The sequence below is a fragment of the Labeo rohita genome, chromosome 5 (assembly GCF_022985175.1).
Source record: "Labeo rohita strain BAU-BD-2019 chromosome 5, IGBB_LRoh.1.0, whole genome shotgun sequence".
Taxonomy (NCBI): Eukaryota; Metazoa; Chordata; class Actinopteri; order Cypriniformes; family Cyprinidae; genus Labeo; species Labeo rohita.
The window spans coordinates 46633750-46654666 of NC_066873.1; the positions used below are offsets into that span (position 1 = coordinate 46633750).

The 20917-nt window shown below is 39.1% G+C and overlaps 1 protein-coding gene across 4 annotated transcripts in view; it reads right to left on the reverse strand.

Annotated features, from left to right (window-relative positions):
• Positions 1–20158, reverse strand: part of dcc (DCC netrin 1 receptor) — a 224882-nt gene extending 204724 nt beyond the window's left edge. For all 4 annotated transcript variants that reach the window (XM_051110607.1, XM_051110606.1, XM_051110605.1 and 1 more), the window contains exon 1: positions 19771–20158. In XM_051110607.1, coding sequence (XP_050966564.1) covers positions 19771–19861 — 91 coding nt within the window. In that variant the 5' untranslated portion in view covers positions 19862–20158. The remainder of the gene's footprint in view (positions 1–19770) is intronic.
• Positions 20159–20917: the final 759 nt, after the last annotated feature.

Below are 20917 nucleotides of genomic sequence, written 5' to 3' on the forward strand. Positions count from 1 at the left end.
GGTTCGATTCCCAGGAAAAAGCATGAACTGATGCACAAGATTGCAACTTTGGCTGAAAAAAACTGTCAAATACATACATTTCACAGTAACATCTGATCAATGTAGTCTCAAGATGATCTGATATTTTGCAAAACACCCTACTTGACTGAGATATTATGTTTCTACAATGAAGGACGGCATGATTTATCCAAATGAAACCAAAATTGCAGTATGTCTGAGTGGCAAAGGCTGTAATTTAATTAAAGAAATACATATGCTAATGCCCTGGACCACAAAACCAGTCATAAGGGTCAATGTTTTGAAACTGAGATTTATACATCATCTAAAAAACTGAATAATAAATAAATAAGCTTTCCACTGATGTACGGTTTGTTAGGACAGGGCAATATTGGCTGAGATAGGAAGTAAAAAAAAAATCTAAATATTGAGAAAATCACCTTTAAAGTTGCCAAAATGAAGTCCTGAGCAATGCATATTACTAATCAACAATTAAGTTTTGATATATTTATGGTAGTAAATTTACAAAATATCTTCATGGAACATGATCTTTATTTAATATCCTAATGATTTTTGCCATAAAAGTAAAATTGATCATTTTGACCCATACAATGTAGTTTTGGCTATTGCTACAAATGTGATAACGTGATACTCAAGACTGGTTTTGTGCTCCAGGGTCACATTTACTCTGCCAAAATAAAAGCTTGATGGCTTACTGATTGAAAATAAAGAAATGAAGACCATAAATACTATTACTGCAATTTTAGACTTGCAATGAAAAAATATGTATTATCATTATTATATTGTCTTAAATATTAGTTTTATTCTACAATGAATTATTACATTAGTAATTTAATATTTTATTTTGTAATAATAATAGCCATCATACAATTATCATTATTATTATTTTATAGTAATCACAACTTCTCTTTTTTTATTTTATTGAATTATAGTGAATTATTAAAATAGTAATTGTTTAATATTTTAATTGAATAATAATAATAATAATAGAAATTATAATAACTATTATTATTCTTATTATTATTATTATATAGTTATACTGACATAATCAAATAATTTTTGGCCATATTATGCAGCCGTACTAACAATCACAATTGTAATTTTTATCAGAAAAATTGCAATTAGATTATTTCGCATTCAGTCGTATTACTACATGAGGGATTGGCTGACAGACCCTAAAAAGTCTTGTCATGTGACTCCTAAAACTGCAGTGAATTTCCTAAGTTTGTGCCGTTCTATGGACTTTAACTGCAGAAGCAGCAGCAGCCAAATAACAGTAAGCCTAAACAAACACATCAGGCTCCTGCAGACCTTCAGCTCAATCTGCTCAAGCTGCCGCTGCTCAGCCTTCAGCACAAACCTCCCACAAACTCCATTTTGTCCTCCAATTCCCCAGTAAATGGAAGGAACACACAGGAGAGACGCGGGCTGCGGGTGACGCACGCTTTGTTTCGCCGCGCTGCAGATGGTCGTTCTGGCATCAGAGAGACGGAGCTGAAGACCAGATCAGTCCAAATCCTGTGTGTGTGTGTGTGTGTGACGGTGAAGACGCTGCGAGACGCTCCCGCATCCGTCTGCGGTCAAGTGCATCTCAGCGGCCAAAGCAAACACGCAAACACACAGAGCTGCCATCAGCATGCGGCCCCATGTGCGCGAGTTATTAAGGGCCAGACTCCATCAGGGGCCCGACACGCACGGGACGAGCGTCTCCACGCCACCTGACTCCTCTGTGTTTGATTCCACGGCAGGAGGCGCAGTGAATGGAAGGAGGACGGAACGCCAGATGAAATAAAAGACGGGAGCAGATGTCTGTTCCCGCCTGATCCATCTCTCTGTCTGTCTGTCTGTGTGTCCTGCAGGGTTTTCAGCCTGCCTCGCTTGTGCTATTATATCAATAATCACTGTTATATCAATGCAAAAAAATGAGCAATGCCAAAAAATTATAGCAATGCAAAAAACAAAACAAAAAAATATTTTCAATGCAAAATATATATATATCAATGCAACAAAACAAAAACACATATCAATGCAAAAAAACATCAATGAAATAAAATAATTCAGCAAAAAACTATTTTTAATGCAAAAACCAATTATATCAGTGCATAAAAAAAGTATCGGTGCAGAAAAAATATACCTGCAAAGAAATGTATGAATGCAAAAAACTATAAGCAATGAGAAAAAATCTAGTATATCAATGCAAAAAAATCTATTCTCAATATAAAAAGTAAATCATGAATATTTCTTTTACTTCGCATGAGACATGCTGTGCATTGTGTTATCTGTAGTTAGTTAGTCTAATAACAGAACAGAACAGCATTTTGGACTGAAAGCTTCTGAATGGACACACAAGTAAATTGACTTTTAACTTCATTAGATTGAGAGAGAAACACTTGAACTCTCATCAGATACTTCATTCATCTGCTAATTACTCCAGCACACAGCCTTTCTCAACAGCAAAATAAGCTTCATCTGCCGTAACGTCAGCCGTTAAACGCGGCCGCGGCCCGTGCGGTCGGAGCTCTTTCATCTGTAACCCGGCCGGCTTTGTCCTTCTGTCGCTGTGTTAAGACAGAGGGGCTCGTGGGAATCGCGGCTCACAGCGTGGCCTCTTTATGTGGCGACACGAGCGCGGCTCGGTAATGACCCCGTGCCGAGAGCAGAGAGACGCCCGCCGAGCTCCAGCGCACCCCTCTGTGTTTGCAGAACGCTCAGGCCAATTACCAGGGGCAAATTAGTCCCAAATAAAGGCAGAGAGGAAGAGGGTTGAATAAATGATCAGCTGTGCGGACTGACCCTCAGCGGGCAGCGGAGACGCGCCGGCGCTCAGGTGGAGCCCGTCGCTCATTACACACTACTCGCTCACTTCACTTCAGTCTTAGTTATTCTGAGATTTATTTTTAACTGATGATATCTCACTGCGATACCATATACACAGTACAATGTGTCTCTGAACCACAAAACCAGTCATAAGTAGCACAGCTGTATCTGTATCAATAGCCAACAACACATTGTTTGGGTCAAAATTATCGATTTTTCTTTTATGCCAAAAATCATTAGGACGTTAAGTAAAGATCGTGTTCCATGAAGAAAACTGTAAATGTATCAAAACTTTTCAATCTTTCACTAGTAAGTTGAAATAAGTAACAGTATTATGAGTTTGAATCATTCATTCACATGATTCATTCAAACACACTAAACAAAGGAGGTATGAGTGAGTCATTGAATCATTTATTCAACCGATTCGATTTCTGAACCACATAATCTGTGCTAGTTAGAGTAGAATACTAGTATACAGTTTCAAATTAAGCAGCCGTTTCATTCAAGAACAACGTGAATTTCCTTATGAGTCACTGAATCAACCAATTTGTTTAAAACCATTGATTCTTTCAAGAATGAAGTGAGTTCTGTTATGATTGAGCCACAGAATCATTCATTCAGCAAATGTATTCAAACGCACTGATTTATTTGAGTATGAAACAAGTGACTTTCTTAATGAGTGAATCAATAAAAACCATTTGTTCTCCCAAATCGTTCGAAAGTAGTTATGTTTGTTGCTTAAAATTCTTTTTATTTTGCACTGGCGCTGAAAATTATTTTTACTATTTTAGTCTTAGATTGAGTGACTCTTTCTGAGAGTCGGTGGGTGAAAATAAGTGATAGCAAAATAAGTGAGTGAATCATTTAATCAAGTGATTCATTTAACAGCACTGAACAAAATAAGTATGAATGAGCCACTGAATGATTCACTCAACCAATCAGATTTCTGAACCACACACTACTATCACTAATTCTGCCGCAAAGCTGTGCTAGTGAGAGTAGTACACGATCATGAGGTTTTGAATGTAGCAAATTTTGTTTCATTCAAGAACAAAGACAATTTCTTTGAGTCACAGAAACAATCATTCAACCAGTTTGGTCAAAACCACTGATTCTTTCTTTATGATTGAGTCACAGAATCATTCATTCACCAAATTCATTCAAACACATATTTTCGAGCATGAAACAAGTGACTTAATGTCACTTAATGAGACACTGAATCATTTGTTCTCCCAAACTGTTCAAAAACATAGATTCATTAAGTAGCTATGTTTGTTGCATAAAAATATTTTCATTTTGCACTCCCTCCCGAAAAAAAAACGCTAAAACCAGCCTAAGTTGGTTGGCTGGTCTTAGCTGATTTAAGCTGGAAGTGGCTGGTTTTAGTTGGTCTCCCAGCCTGACCAGCTAAGGAAGTGGCCAAAACCCCTCTAAAACCAGCCTGCTGACCAGCTAAAACTAGCTTAGGCTGGTTTAAGGTGTTTTTTTCAGCAGGGCTGGTGCTAAAAATTACGTTTACTATTTAAGTCTTTCTACTTCAAATATCCACATTTAATTCAATGTTACTTGCAGTTTCTTATTTGACAGAAAATTGCTTCAAAGTAAATTCTGCGCCATTTTTCAGTGTCTTTTACTTTGTTTGAGATGCTTGTGTTGAGTCATTTGTGTGTGAAGCACAGCATCACCTCAGAGTCCACGTGTGATGACAAAATCAGCTGGAGCCGTCCCGGTAACGGATCCGCGAAGCCGTGTGTTGGTGTGAGTCGGTGAGGGACGTGTGTTCTCCAGCAGCAGATGCAGCAGCGCTGATTAAAGGGAACGCCGCCGCGACGCTCCATTAGCGAAACTCACATTCGCCGCATCACGAGCTGAATGCAAATGCCAACAAACGCCCTTGCAGGAGCAAAGACGCACACGGCGGCGTCACAGTGATGTTCGACGGCCTGTTTGCGAGACCAACTGCATCTCTACAGTTGCAGCGTTTTAGCATGAGCTGAACGCTAATAAATACTGTGAAACCACAGCACTGGCGCGCTCCCGTGTAATGGATACGTGCAAAGCATCACTCCGAGGCTGAAAATTGCGTGAGACGGTGGGCCGCAAATGACTTTGCATGCATTTCACTCCAATTCCAGCCAGCGTTCTGCCTGGTTTAGCGATTCTTCAATTGATATTATACTTGTCAACACGCAGAGAGAGAGACGCTTATTCCTGCGTGACCGAATTTGACAGTATTAAGCTCTCGCTGTGGTAAAATTAACCTGCTGCACCACATCGTATCTTAATCAGGCCGAGAGACATTAGTGAAGCGAAAGGGCGAGACGGGTCAGCTACTCAACTCCTCCGCGATGGACAGAAGACTGGAATATTATAGACTGGAGACATCATACAGTGAGGAAACGTAACCATCGATTAATCAACTTCTGACAGTATTGATATTAGCTGTTACATATGAAGAGTTCATTTGCAAAAACAGATAACTCTTTTTCAACAGTTTTCAAAAATCAGGTTTTTTCATTGTGCATTCCAATTAATCTCAATCAAACTGCAGCTGGGTTATTTTGATTAAGTAAAAATTACTAAAAAATTACAGCTAACTAACACAATAAAAACAATAAAAACATGATTAAAAAAAAAAAACTCTTCATAAATAGATCGGATATTCATCAAAGATGCTCTGATCTGTGAGATCTGTAGCTTACACTGATCTTTGACATTAGATCTTTACAGCGTTTGCTCAACAAAACAGACAAACTCACTGGTGTTAAACACTGAAATATGCTGCTTTTATATGGAAGCTCATAAGACCACGTAAGAAAAAAAAACAAGCTTTGGTTAGTCATAACTATGAGATACTAAGTCATATTTATGAGATAAAAGTCAAAATTATATGACAAAAAGGTGAAATTGACAAACTAAGTTAAATCTGTGAGATAAAAAGGGAAATTACTATTTATATATTATAATTCTGAATTTTCAATCTTATAGGTCATCATTTTTGACTTTATATCTATTATGCTGTTTTGTCATAATTAGATTTTTTTATCTCATGCTTGACTTTTTGTCATAGTGTAAACTAAATTATGACTTTATCATATATTCAGCTTTTAAAGTCATATTTCTACTTAATATCTCATAACTGACATTTTGTCGTAATTGTGACTTTTATCTTATAATTATGACTTTTGTCATCATTTCAAATTAGTATGTCAATTTCCACATTTAAACTCATAATTTTGACTTTTTATGTCATTTTGTGTCAACTTCGACTTATCTCATACTATTTATGCCATAACTCTGACTTTATCTAAAAACTGACTTTTTATGTCAGAATTTCAACTTAGTATGTCATAAAGTTGAATTGCAGCCTCCATTTTCCAACTCAACTAAACAGTTTTTATTTCCATAAAACAGCACAATGCCGCTGGCGGCGGCGGTTGAGTAATATACTCGATGTATGACCGAACACTGTGTAACACCAGTAACATGACTTACACAGTAAATCTGATAGGCCTGGAAGAGAAACTCATAATGACTAAATGTTATTTGGCTGAACTCGTCCTTTAATGTAGATGAGATGAACAAAGGCCCTGGGAAACACACACACTCACACAGGCTCATAAAGCCACTTCACAGTCAGACACACTCATGACAATTAAAGCACACACACACACAGCTGACGGCGGGCCAAGCGTGGACAGATGGGTCCAATTGTGATGGAAATGAAGAGTGACCCTTTGAACACGCGGCTCTTTTGAGTACGAGATGTCATCGGCTCGTCTTTTATTTCAGCAGCGGTTTGTTTATCATCCTCTCGTCCTCGTCGCCGTTCTCGCACAGATCCGGTCAGTGTGATACGGCTCATGTGGAATCTGGCTCAATCTGTCATCAGATAACAGCAGATTATGTTGTAGAATGAGCGGCGAGCGTGTCGAGTCACGGATACGATAAACCACGCACGATACAGTCGCAGCGCATTTGGACTCTGAAATTCAGTAGAGCCGTCTGAATGTGAGATTTATGTTCTTCATTGGCTCTTTAATCCAGTCCAGAGCTCTGGGGAACGTTCGGCGTTTATTATTCATTCACTTGAGTCACAACCGGAAAGAATGAGTTTTTAAGAGAACACTAGAATTCGCTCTCGCATCGAGCTCAGCTCTTCTGAGGCCTATTCTGTGATTTGAGGGAAGATTCTGATCCTTCTAAACACAGGCATCGTGGGTTTGATTCCCAGAGAATGCATGAACTGCTCACATCTAACAGACACTTCGATCCAAAGCAACTTCTGTTGCATTGAATGCATGTTAACTCTAATGAACTAATAGTCTTCAGAGTACATCCCTAGTTTAATGCAAATGAATGCATATTCAGTGTTAAGGCACATGCAATTAACTGTACAATAAAAATATTCATATTCAGCCACTGAAGTGTAAGATCGAGTGCAGTAAGGTTTACTTTATTTATTTGGAAATATAATCATAAGAGTTTTAAAATCAAACAAGTCCAGCCAGGATCATGAACATGAATCAGTTTAGCACTGAAAGTGAGATATCTAGGATTCTTTGCTATTAAATTCATCCATGCATTCTTTTGGAGTTGAAACCAAGACCTTGGTGTTGCAAACACAACACCCTACTGTCTGAGCTACAGGAACGCATGTGTGCTGGTTAGAAGTTTAATTTGAGTCCTAATTTTATCCCTTAAAAACTAATCTTTGATGATCAAAATGACATTATTTGTAAACTAATGTCTTCACACCTTAAATGGCCTGAATGTAACTCTACACCGCAGCTCATGAATATGTAAATTAGCCCCGCCTCCCGCTCAGAATACCTGCTGCTTTCGGTCGGTAACTGAAGTATAAACAGTCCACAACATGGCAACACCAGATTAATTCAGCCGTAGATGTTTGATCTAATTGCTGTGATTTATTCGATGGTGTGGACGGATGAATTTGCACTTGGTTTGTATTTAAGTATATTAAAAATGTAAACAAACGTTAAAAGCTTGATTTTCACCACAGGGCATCTTTCAAATTCAACAGAGCATCTGGATATGGCAGAACTTGATGTTATTTGCTGTGACTCTCACACACTAAAGCATCATCATTAGAAACAACAGTGACCTTCCTAACAGCCTTTTATTGGTTATCATAACTTATGAATCAAACATTGTGTTAAACGTCTGTCTTTCAGCGCTAAATGAATTAACAATCACGATCACGGTTGAAAACTCTATGAAAGTTTTTCCAAATAATAAAGCAGTTTAGTTACTGATGCTGCTAGTTCAGTGAGAATTAACTGTGCGGCGTCTATTTTTCTGTTCATTTTAGGTTATTCATAATTAGAGTTTTGTTCAAATTCAACAGAGCGTCTGAATATGCCCAAATTAGCAGCAGAGGTCGACATAAATTTATGATATTTATGATGATTCTCACAAACCATATGGAACGTAATTAGAAAACAACACTGACCTTCCAACGCACACATTTATCTCTATTAACAAACTCGTTCGGTTTTTCATCGTGTGACTTCATAAGTTCCAAAGAGTATTTAACATCAGGGCTGAACTAATTAATGTTCACGATCACGGCTGGACTCGTGCGATTAAAGAAACCTTCGCTGCTTTCAATCTTACACTCCAGTGGTTGAATATAAATATGTTTTTATTGTGAAAACAGATTAATTGCATGTGCAAGTAGGTTATTCTTGACTGAAGATTCATTCATTTGCATTAAACTGTGTGGATGTACTGAAAATACATTTCTTTAGTCTTATCATCAGACTCCAGCGTCGGACTAAATTAATAATTAGTACAGTCACACGTCATGATTATTAAACGCTCCGGCACAAACACACTGAAACCGAACAGAGCCGTATTTCACTCGTTATTTACAGCATTCACTTCATGGCAGAGAACGACGGGCGGTTTGTGTTTCTCTCTGAAAACACACTGTCACCGTCGGTCATCGCTGCTCAGTCTGCTGTAAATGAAGAAACGCACATGTAATGACTGAAAATGTCACTCAGTTCCTGAGGAACAGCATGTCGCATCTCCAAGACCTTCTACAGACGTTTCCTTCATACAGCACTCAGAAATGAAGAATCAAGCCGTCTGAATGAGTGTTTAGCAGTGTGTGTGTGTGTGTGTGTGTGTTTGTATGCGTCCATCTGTTTGTGTGTGTGAGTAACTGCTCTGAGATCAGCAGATATGATCAGTGCGACGGCCGTCCTTCACGCAGACGAGCTGCAGCAGATGCGTGTCGGACAGACAGATCAGCTTTGGTCACGCTCATGCAAACCAACACAAAAACACTTGGAAACAGGTTGATGATTCTCTATGAGGTTTTCCAGCATCTCTCAGTTCAACCGATGATCCGACACACTCTTCATCTGCCATTACTGGCTCAACACAAACCATCAGCAGAACCGTCACGAACAAGTGTGCATCCGCATGTGTTCATGTAAAAAAATCACAAAGGAATCAGGTGCGCTGTAATCAAAATCTACAGAAAATTCACACAATTAGGATCATCAGACCCAAATTGAAGCCTTTGTTCAGCTGTGGACAGATTTGGACTACTTCTGATACCGCTTCTGACAAACTTGTCTGTTTTGTTTTTCTTTATACTGTACATATTTGTAATCAGTGGTTATGGTCGGGTTTAATCGTAGGAGTGTGATCAGTGACTCAAAATATCTTTAAATGCTACAAACTGTCATTTTCCTGCACATTTGTGTGTACACTCTTAAAAAGATGCTTTAAAAGGTTCTTCACAGTGATGCCATAGAAGAACCATTCAGTCAAATGTTCTTTAAAGGGGTCATCGGATGCTAAGTTCACTTTTACATGTTGTTTGAACATTAATGTGTGTTGGCAGTGTATGTACAAATCTACCCTATAAAGATTTTTAGTTAATCTGTAAAAAATAATATCCCCTTTTTCAAAACGAGTCACGCCGACAGAGGCCGCTCCCACCATAGTTGATTGACATGAGCGTTTTACCTCAGACCCGCCTTAAAGCTGTAACAGTCCGACCTCCATTGTTTTGATGCCGGAGCAGGGATGTAAATTAGACAAGAATATCTCTGATTGAGCGATTGAGGTGTTGTGTTGCTGGATGTGATAATGAACGTAGTGGTCGTCATTTACTCCCGACATCTGAGCCGCTGAAGATGCAGTGGATTACGTTTGTTTGTGAAGGGAATGAACCTCCCGATCTACATATATCCGTCTATGTTCACGCGAATCATTTGTGATCCAGCTTCACTTACAGCAGAAGTGAGTAGAAGGGTTTTTTTATGAATCTTTGCGATCACCTTTACTAATAATGTGCTAGTTAGCTAGTTTAGCGGCTAAACGCGACTAAATGTCGCTAAAGTAAACAAGATCGTCACTCCACAGAGAGAAGAGAGGGGCGGGGCGAGCAGAGCTCATTTGCATTTAAAGGAACAATCCCTCAGAATTAGATCATTTTTGCAGAGCTGATTTTGACAAGGTAAAAAGGGTGTTGTTTTACAAAACCATTGAGAATTTATAACCAATGACCCCTTTAAAGAACCATCTTTTTCTTAGCTTTTTATAATCTGAAGAACATTCTTTCAAAAGTTTGATCAAATGTTAAAGGTTTATGGAGCCATTTAGACAAAACGGTTCTTCTATGGCATCTTGAAGCATGTTTATTTTTAAGAGTGTATTATGTTTCATATATTCTTTTATATTCTCTTTAAGTTACAGGTAGGGCTCTAAAATATAAATCATTTATTGACTGAATAATTAAAGTACATCTTTACACAATTATCTTTATGATATAAAGACCTATAAATACTTTGCTTTTTAACTCTGTAAATATATAATAATACTCACATTTTTTATGTTTCAATATGACAAAATGGTATGTAAGTGTTTAATGTCAGAGAGTCATTTAATCACCAGACAAACCATCATGTACAGATCCAGATATTAATGTCCATCATCTCTTAAAGGAGTCATCGGATGGCATTTTCCACAAGTTGATATGATTCTTTAGGGTCTTAATGAGAATCTATAACATACTTTGATTACAATTTTTCAGTGGTAGTGTTAAAAAAACACCCTTTTTACCTTTACCTTTAACATTGCATGTTCCTTTAAATGCTAATGAGCTCTGCTTGCCCCGCCCCTCTCTACTGTGGGGAGACGAGTCGTAATGTTTACTTTAGCCACATTTAGCCATGAAACTTGCTAACTAGCACATTATTAGGAAAGGCGATTTGCAAAGATGCATAAACTCCTATACTCACTTGTGCTGTAGGTGAAGCTGCATCACAAATGATTCGTGCGAACATTTATGAAGATGGCCGGGCACATCTCCTTCTAAAACTAAAGTAACGTTAGTCCTTTGCGTCTTCAGCCGCTCAGATGTCGGTAGTAAACAGTGACTGCTGTGTTCCTTATTACATCCAACATCAGAACACCTCAAATTCTCAATCGGAGACATTCTTGTCTGTTGAAACAGTGGCGGTCGGACTGTTCTCAGCTCTTTTAGGGCGTGTCAAAGGTAAGGCGGTCATGTCAATCAACTATCGTGGGAGTGGCCTTGGTCGTTGTGACTCCACACAGCCAATGATCAGAGAATGGGCTGATTTGAAAAAGAAGATTTAAAAAATACCACAGGGAGGATTTTTATCATAATAGGGTGGTTGTGGACACACACTGCCAACACACATTTATGTTCAAACAACATATAAAAGGATGTTTTGCATCTGATGACCCCTTTAATAATAGAAGCGTACTGTAGTAGAAAGATGAAATAAAGTGATTCCGAGGCTCGTCTGGGTTTTGAAGTGAGACTTGTGTGTGTGTGAATGTAAAGGGCCGACATTCTCTGTAAGATCACATTAATTCACTAATTAAGGCTTTAATTAAGAAAGCTTTTCCTCCAGCTCTCAGAGAAATGTATTTTCTCCAGCAGCTGACGTAAAGTAGGACAAGCGTTCTCTAACCACCGGCAAACATTAATCACAGCGAAGACGGCCGTCTTTACATGTGATGAGTTATTCATCGAGTCGTTCGAGCAAAACACACTCCATCTGACACAAAACAGACAAAGCAGAGAGAAAACACACACACACGCGCATGCTCAAGAGTATTACAACAGAAATATCTAAATGTGAGAATCAGGACTGTCATCTCCAGAGAGTTTCACAGTAACAGTTCAATCACAACGAAGGACTGTTTCTTAAAAGAATCATTCACTCAAATCATCATCATCCCCCTCACGTTGCTCAAACCTGTTGGACTTTCTTCTAATAATGCTGGGACCAAACAACACTGGACTTTCATTGTATGGACAAAAAACACTCAAAATATCTTGTTCTGTGTTTGACTGATGTTGCAGTTTATGGAAACTGGATTGTCTAGAGAGGTTTTGGAGAATCATCTAGAATTTGAGCAGCTTGATCTGAACTCTAGTTTCTGTCATTGTTTCTGATTTGATGGACTCAGGATGGATTTACTACGGTACACAAACTAATAACTAGTTCTCTTCCCAACAAATCTGTATAAATGCAGCACAGATTTTTCACTGGATCTACTGGATTGAAATATAAGCGGCATAAACTCATTCATGTTCAGAATGAAAAACTGACTCTATTCCAATGAAATACATACAAACATGGACTAAAGAACACTGAAAATAAACTGTAACTTGAAAATAAAATGAATGAAAAAAATCGATTTTATTTCAACTGGTCGCCAAGGAAACATTTTTACATACTTTAAATTTGTGTACTAACATATCTGAAATTACAAAAAATAATAATAAAACTACATACATATTTAAAAAATATTTTACAAATAAAATTACTTACATTTATTTTATATATTTAAAAAATTAAAAATATTATTTAAAAATTACTATGTTAAAGTTAAAAAGGTAAATATAAAAATAAACATGATGCTCAATGACACTAAAACAACACTGGGATGGACATGCCCATATAATCTCACTGTCATTACGACACTCTTATATAAGCTGTTTCTAACATAAACGATGAGAAACACTGGTTTATGAAATATTTATGAGCAGAAATCTCAGTTTCTACGTTCTGCCATTTTAGCGAGTGCAGATTTGTCAGTTTCTTCAGTATTTGATCTGACTGGATCTCAGCAGAGGACTCTCACACAAATCACCAACAATCTCAAACTAATGAGATTCTGGGCTCTTCCATTAACCTTCAGCCTCGGTCAGACGCAGAACTTCACACAAACTCTCCACAAAGCTTCACCCGTCGCTCCCGATTAGCCGTGCCACTCCTCAGCGCTTCACTAGCGTACGCTAATATAAGGAGAGCAGATGATGTTTACGAGAGCCTCCGGCCTGCTGCGACAAACGTCAGAGCGCGTTAGAGCCGCGTCTGCATCTGAAGCGCGTCACCCGCTCGTTCTCCGAACGGCCCTTCGTAACGAGCCACCGGAGGCCGTGATTTTACTGTGGTTTAATGACGTAAGACCAAAACACAGTCATGTGCGTCTCGAGCGGCTTATTAGCGAAGCCAAAACCAGTGCTCATCACCAGCAAACCTCTGACATTAAACATCCGACCTCGGCGCACGGCTCGTCCTGCAGCGCTCTCAGCCGTCATTAGCACCAAACTCATCACAGCAACTATAAATAGACTTCAAAAATTAAACAGAGCCTTTTCACAGACCGTGACGACGCATTTACACACTTATTAACATCTATTTAAAATGCTGTGCATTGTGTTAAATGCTATTATAGATTTTTCTTTTTTTGCTGTTGGAGGAAATGGGAACAAAAAAATGATTTGCTGAAGTTTCTGTTCACCACTATAGTGATGAAACGACTGTGTTGATGAGTAAGTCATTGAATCATTGAATCATTGAGAAATGAAACAAATTCCTGTCTTTATGAGTGAGTTATTGAATAACTGATTGAACTGATTCGTTCAAATACACTGAATCATTTAGGAATGAAACAATGAACTGCCTTTATGAGCGAGGCACTGAATCGTTGACTCAGTCAATTCGTTCAAATACACTGAATCATTCAGGAATGAAACAATTCAATAAGGACTATTTTAGTTGCCAAAGCAAAAAGTGAAATTAAATGACTGAATATTAACTTTACATTGAACAGTTGTATTAAAACAGTGTTTCTGTTAATCTATTAACCTAAAAACGGCTTAATATTATTATATGAGCTACATTTTTCACTCAAACTGCCATACTGATATACGATCAAAACCATAAAACACAACCTATCAGAGACATTAAATGCTAATAACATTCTATTCTATTCTATACTGATGTTTTCTATAAAAATAAGGCTGAAAACGCAACTCAAAACTTTGGAAAAACTACTTTGTATTTTGTCAGAGAGCAATGTGAAAATAAATTTGATTGCATTTACAATCAAACACAAACATTTCCACAGGTCACTCAAATCACTTTAAGCACAGGGCAGAGTCTCAGCTGATATTACAGCAGGATTGCACACACAGAACTAGAGCATATGATGGTCTGCGGTGCATCACTGATCCTGGACCTGTGTTTAACCCTCACGCGTGTGTTTCTGACAACTGGTTGTTATGCAGATGCTCTTCCTGAAGCACAGCGGCTGAATTTATGAGCACTTACAGAAATTAGTGACGCACAAGAGCGTTTGGACCGCACCGACGAGTCTCCATCATGCAGCATCACAGGAGGAAAAGTGTAATTATTAATTCACAGCATGATTAGCTGTTGAGCTCAAGAGCTCTCGAGATGACTTATGAAAATGACATGCGCAGCACGCCGTCTTTGACTGACACAAGGACTTTAAATCTCCAATAAACACTGCAATTTTGCGGATACGTTTGCGCTTAAAGCTGGATTCTAACTGAACAAGACGAGAGAAACCAACAACTCTCTCTACTGGAATGCTACTGAATGTTAAATATGCAGTCTCACCATGCAAATAAACTTCTAATCATCTGCCAGACTAGTTCAGTATTGCCAGTGTTTAGTAATGGAGTGATTGACAGCTGTCCGTCATCTGCTACATGTGATTCTGCAACTGACCTTCAAACGACACCTCAGGGTCTGTGATCAAACAGGGATTCAGAGATGTGATTCAAAGATTCAGAGAGTCAAAGACTGACTGATCTCAAAGGATCAGCTGGAAATATGTTTCTGTCAGTGCATTTAGACTCAATACTAACTATTAAAGAACACTAATTGACCAATACTTAAACAGCACTTAATATCTGCCTGTATGACTCTTGCTTTTACGATGCTTTGGATTGAATGAATAAAGAAGCATCTGTTGAATGAACAAATGCAAACTCAACAATTAACCAACAGTTAATTCTGGTGTTAATTAATTTTTTGACAGTGACTCGTTCTATAAGTTACACAGATACGACTGGTGAAAAGTGGCTGTTTAGTTAGTTTGTTCAACAGCACTGAATCATTCAGGAACAAAACAAGCAACTGTTTGTATGAGTGATTCATTGAATCATTGACTCAACTGATTTGTTCAAAAACACTGAATCATTCAGGAACGAAACAATCCACTGTCTGTATGAGTGATTCATTGAATCACTGACTCAACTGATTTGTTTAAAAACTTCATCATTCAGGAAGAAACAAAACTGCTGTTGAAATTATTTGCTCAGACTATTTCCATGGGCAAAGAAAAACTTTTATTGAATTATTGGCAATATTTTACTCAAAATTAACTTGTTATTGTTACTCCACATTAAATGCTGAATATACATGCAGTCTATTTCTCATATATCTGATTCACACAGAGCTATATTTTCATTCTCATATCCATAAATAACACTACTCTGATATTTCCTATGAAAAAAATAGGGATGAAAACATCTCTCAACCAGAAAACTACCCAGTCTATTCCAGAAAACAATATGGCTTCCTGTGAAAAACAGAACGGAATAATGAATGCATGTGCGTGTTGATGCGATTGAGTGTGTGTGGAAGTTTTACTGTTGTAAACACACATCTCTCCTGAGAATGCTGACAGCGATCCATTCCTGGCGTGTGTTTGCGTCTCATGAGCCATACGTTTGCGTTTCTCGCTGTGAGAAGTTGTAGGTGGTGAAACGCAAAGCGTTAAAAATAAACATCCTAACAGTGTTATTGGCACATCATCAATGACACCAGCGCCTGCCAAACACACTCCGAAACGCTGGTGACGCTCACAGCAATGCAGTTAGCCACTGCTGGAATTAACACCAGAATAACAAGCGGCGGCCGACGCTTGTGATTCCGGTCGCCCGTTTCACCTGATTGAAGAGAAAATCACAAACTATCGAGTCCAGACTTCAGAAGTAGCTCAGCTATGTGTAATACCTGAATGCGGATCGATCCGTGAACAAAAGCCTGGAATTGGATACAAACAGAGTAAAAGAGATTGAGCTAAAGAAGTGAGCGCATGCAGACACCTGCTGCAGAACCGAGGTGATGAGTTTCTAAAGGAGCGACCCGTCTGAATGCAGATCTGATTCCAGACACCGTGTTTACAACGATTCCATTTACAGCTTCAAACTCAAACATGTGATCATCACGCTTTGGTTGATGGGACATTACAATTCAACATTCAGATCATTATCTCACGACATTCAGCATTTAGTGCACTTAGTCAAAAACTCACTTGGTTTGAGGAATTATTCACGTCTGAAAACAAACGTGTTTGCTAAAGTTCCCATTACAATGTTATTTCGAAAAAGTTCTCTAAACGTTCGAAAAGCACAGTTTTTGGAATGTTTAAAGAACTGTTTATGTGCATCTTAGAGGAAGATTTAAGGGAACGTTTAATTGTATCATTCTGCAAACACTAGGGTTGTTACTTTTGAATGTTGTTTCAACTATCTGAAACATGGAATTTGTATTAATGTTCAAAAAATGTCCAACTAAAATGTTTCAAATAAAAAAAATAACAATAAAATGAGAACATTATTAAAGAACAGATAAACAAATGTTCTGAGATTACAAAAAGGTTTTTCGCAGCGATGCCACAGAAGAACTATTTGTGATTCCTCAAAGAACCTTTCAGTGATTCTTAAAAGAACCATTTTTCTTAGAACTTTTTTCCACTGGAAAAGATTCATGAATGTTAAAGGCTCTTCTTGGATCCATAAATGCCAATAAAGAACCTTTATTTTTAAGTCAGCAAACACCAGTATTGATCATTTCATCATAAAACAACCTAATGAAAAATGAAACAACATTATTCTAACTGAAGTTTTCTTTAAAAAGTAAGTTTGAAAACATATTTCCCAAATGGAAACTTTGGAAATCTATTACAAAAAACATTCTACATAAACAAAACAGATGATGTGGGGAAACACCTGATGGTTCATTAGGACACTCGAAGATGTTCAGGAGAACACAGCATACATTTCTCTCTTCCAGAGGGGTTTGATTTAATTTAAAGTGCGAGACACGCGACCCGTTCGCCGTACGACGTTCGTTCGGATCCATATGGCGAAGTTCACTTCCAGCACCTGCGAGTCTCCTGAGTGCCTGACAGAGACACAGACACATCTGTTTCCAATTGAGACGTTTGGAGAAAATTAACAATCAGCGTAAAAACGCAATCGTGAATTTACATGAAAACAGCAGGTGCGAGATTCTCCACTGTGAGACACTCTGAGACAGTCCACTGTGAGATGAGCTGGACGGCATTAAGTGTTTACTTCACGTGTAACGCATCTGATACGATCTGCATCTGACTGTAAGCGTCCTATGAAGAGTAAACCATGACGCTTCATATGTGAATACAATGATTAAAGATCACAGCAGAACAAACAAACAAAAATGCTGTAGACGAGAAAGCAGAAACACAAAGATATTTCCATCAACCACTGCACGTGATTTTACAGATCCACAAAACTGGACACCAGACACCGTTATGAACCATCCAGATGAATCCAAATGAACTAGAATTCAAAAATGAATTGATTACAATGGAATCAGGCTATTTAATTAGTGACATGTGGTTCCCACACATTTAGAATTGCAAATCTCCATGTATTATCCAGTCATTTGTGATAACCAAAAAAAAAAAATGTATAGAAATCCGAGCGCTTTCTAGATCACTTTTCAGACATGAGAATTTAGCCAATATTTGCATGTTTTCCATCATGGTTAATCAGAATTTGATTATTTTGAGGAACTAGACTCTCAAAAATAAAGGGTTTTTCACAGTGAACCGTTTTTGGTTCCATAAAGAACCTGTACATTTCTCAAAGGAACCATTTTTTTCTTAGTAATCCCAAGAACCTTTCCCACCACAAAACAAAGCTTTGTGGTTCTGTCCACTGCACAAAGGACTCCTTACAGTGGAAAAAGGTTCTTTAGATTCTTAAAACATTCTTCACACTAACTGGAATTAAAACATGAATTGATTACAACAGAATCAGGCTATTTAATTAGTGATGTGTGGTTCCCTCACATTTAGAATGGCTAATCATTTGCGATTTAAAAACAAATTAATAAAAAATGCATAGAGATTGACTCCGAGCGATTCTACATCAGCATAAATGCATAACACTTTTCCAGACCTGGAAATCTAGACTCTCAAAAATAAAGTGAAGAACCACTTTTGGTTTCCTAATGAACCTGTACATTTCTTCAAAGAATCATTTTTGTAGATTTAATAATCTGAAGAACCTTTTCCACCACGAAACAAAGCTTCTTTATTGGCATTGATGTTTTCACGAAGAACCTTTAACATCCATCCACTGTATAGTCTTTATAGATTATATAAATGTTCTTCACACTAAAAATGGTTCTTGGAAATGATCACTGAAAGCTTCTTTGGGAACCAGAAATGGTTCTTCTGTGGCATCATTGTTAAGTGTTTCCATGGAGGTTTGGTTCTTCGTGGAACCACAGACATCAATAAAGCACTCAGAGATCAACCGAGCTCATCAAATTAACTAATGAATCTGACCAAAACAAGACTTGTGATTGAGGTTTCATCTCTTTTCGAGCCTTTATTCCTCTGAACAATCTGGAACTTCGCGTCTCGTGTTGCTGCCGCCTGATGAGGATGAAGCGCCGCGAATAAAAGCGTCTGATGTAAAATGCTGAATGAATGAATAAATGTAAATAAATGTTCGATCGAGCTGGTTTACTATACAGATGCAAATCTTGACATGAACGGCGGCAGACAGCGAGTGCTCCTGATGAGGAGTACCGTGGTGAAACACTGCTCCTCTGCTGGCGTCACCGGTAAATACAGCAGCTCAGTGGAGAGGATGGAGCCGGAGCGGCGTGCGGTGGCGCAGGGGTTCGTGCTGAACCTCCAGAACACATCCAGAACGTTCCCTCGGCTCTGCTTTACGCCTAATGCAGCCTTACAGCGGAACGTAGGAGCTATGTACAATAAATACAATCCTACAAGGAGCGCCCATAACGCGTCCCGCAGTGACGCATCGATCAGGACGCGCGTCACGGATCAATAACCGCATCGGTAGCACCTGCTGACAGTCACACGTACAGCATCCCATGATGATGATGATGATGATGAGTGCACAGCTAAAAAACACCATCTGACGTCATGAAATGAAACTTTACGAGACACTAAAGCGATGGCAGAAACGCAACAAGACGCTCCGATAGAGTGAACGGTGCGTGCGCGCGTTCGAGTCTCTCCATCAAGCAGCAGCGCTCAACCAAAGCCATTCGAACCGCATTTACACAACGAGACCTTGAGGAAAAGCCAACTTACTGACGCCTGAAGCCGGCAGCGGTCAACCAGTGACCAGTATATAAACCAACCCATGCCGAGCGCTTCGCCCCGATCAAGCGTTCCGCAGCGCAGCCAGATTCCAAATCCAACTTATTCATCCATAAAGTGCGTGAAAGCAGCCCGCGGAGCATGGGCAGCAGTAAACCGGTGTAAAGAGTGTAAAATCGGACTCACCGTGCGTTTTGGAGACACAGGTGAGAACATGCAGCCCGATGAGGAGTGCGTAAAGTCTGCACGGGTGAATATCTCCAGTGACGCAGCCCATGATGGTCAAAATCACCGCAAAATCCGCTATTAATCAATCAATCAATCCGCACAATTCAGGATCCTCCGCTCCCGTGAATGGAAAAGATCAGCGCGAGCGTTACCGAGCCGTTAAACAGCGCGATTCTCCATCCTCGATCCCGGTCGTGACGCGGACAGACACACGCGGCGGTTCCTCTGACTGACTGACGCGCCGCGCCGCTCGCTCACTGTGCGCGATGAGTTTGGCGATGCGAATTCATTGATCTGAAGAGGGCGGGACGAAAACCCGGCACAAGAGAGTCCGTCTGGAACCGGATTCCCGGAGGCCGGACCGTGAATGAGCGCCTGCCATCTGCGCGCACAATAGAGACTCACACTGAGCGCGTGTGTGTGCGCGGAACAATGGCACCGCTGCGTTTTTACTTCTACAGCTCATGATGTTCTCAGCTGGAAAGCTTTGGTTTCTGTTGCTTTAGTTTATGAAAAACACGAACGCTCCGTATTAACGCACCAGAAGCGCTCGGTGTTGTTACGAGTTCACCACAACATTCAACAGCATCAGATGCCCAGCTGCTTTCGGGAAACGCTTGCATTATCAAAACAAAACAGATACAAGTGTTTCAGAAAACACGACTGAGTGAATCAGATCGATTGGTGTCGTCCTTCAGTATAATGGAGTAAACTGAGGTTAATCGTTGCTTTCTATGGATGAAGTGAAACACACAGTAACTGCTGAACAGCTGATCCTGGATCAGCTCTGAACACTGGGCTGACCAATCACAGCACACCAACAACCCTAGTCACATCTATTTACACAGCGCTTTATACAACACAGATTGTGCCAAAGCAGTTTTACAGTATTAAACAGGAAAAATAGTGTCCGAAAAGCAAGAGGACTGTAGTAAACGTTTTTTTCAGTTAAAATCAGTTCATCATTGATTCAGTGATGTCACTGTCAGTTCAGATCAGTTCAAATAGTATCTGTGCAATCAAGTGGACAATTTTTGCCAGAAATTGTCCCCAACTAAGCAAGCGACACAAGCAGATACTTCATAATGTTCTCAACAGATCACCA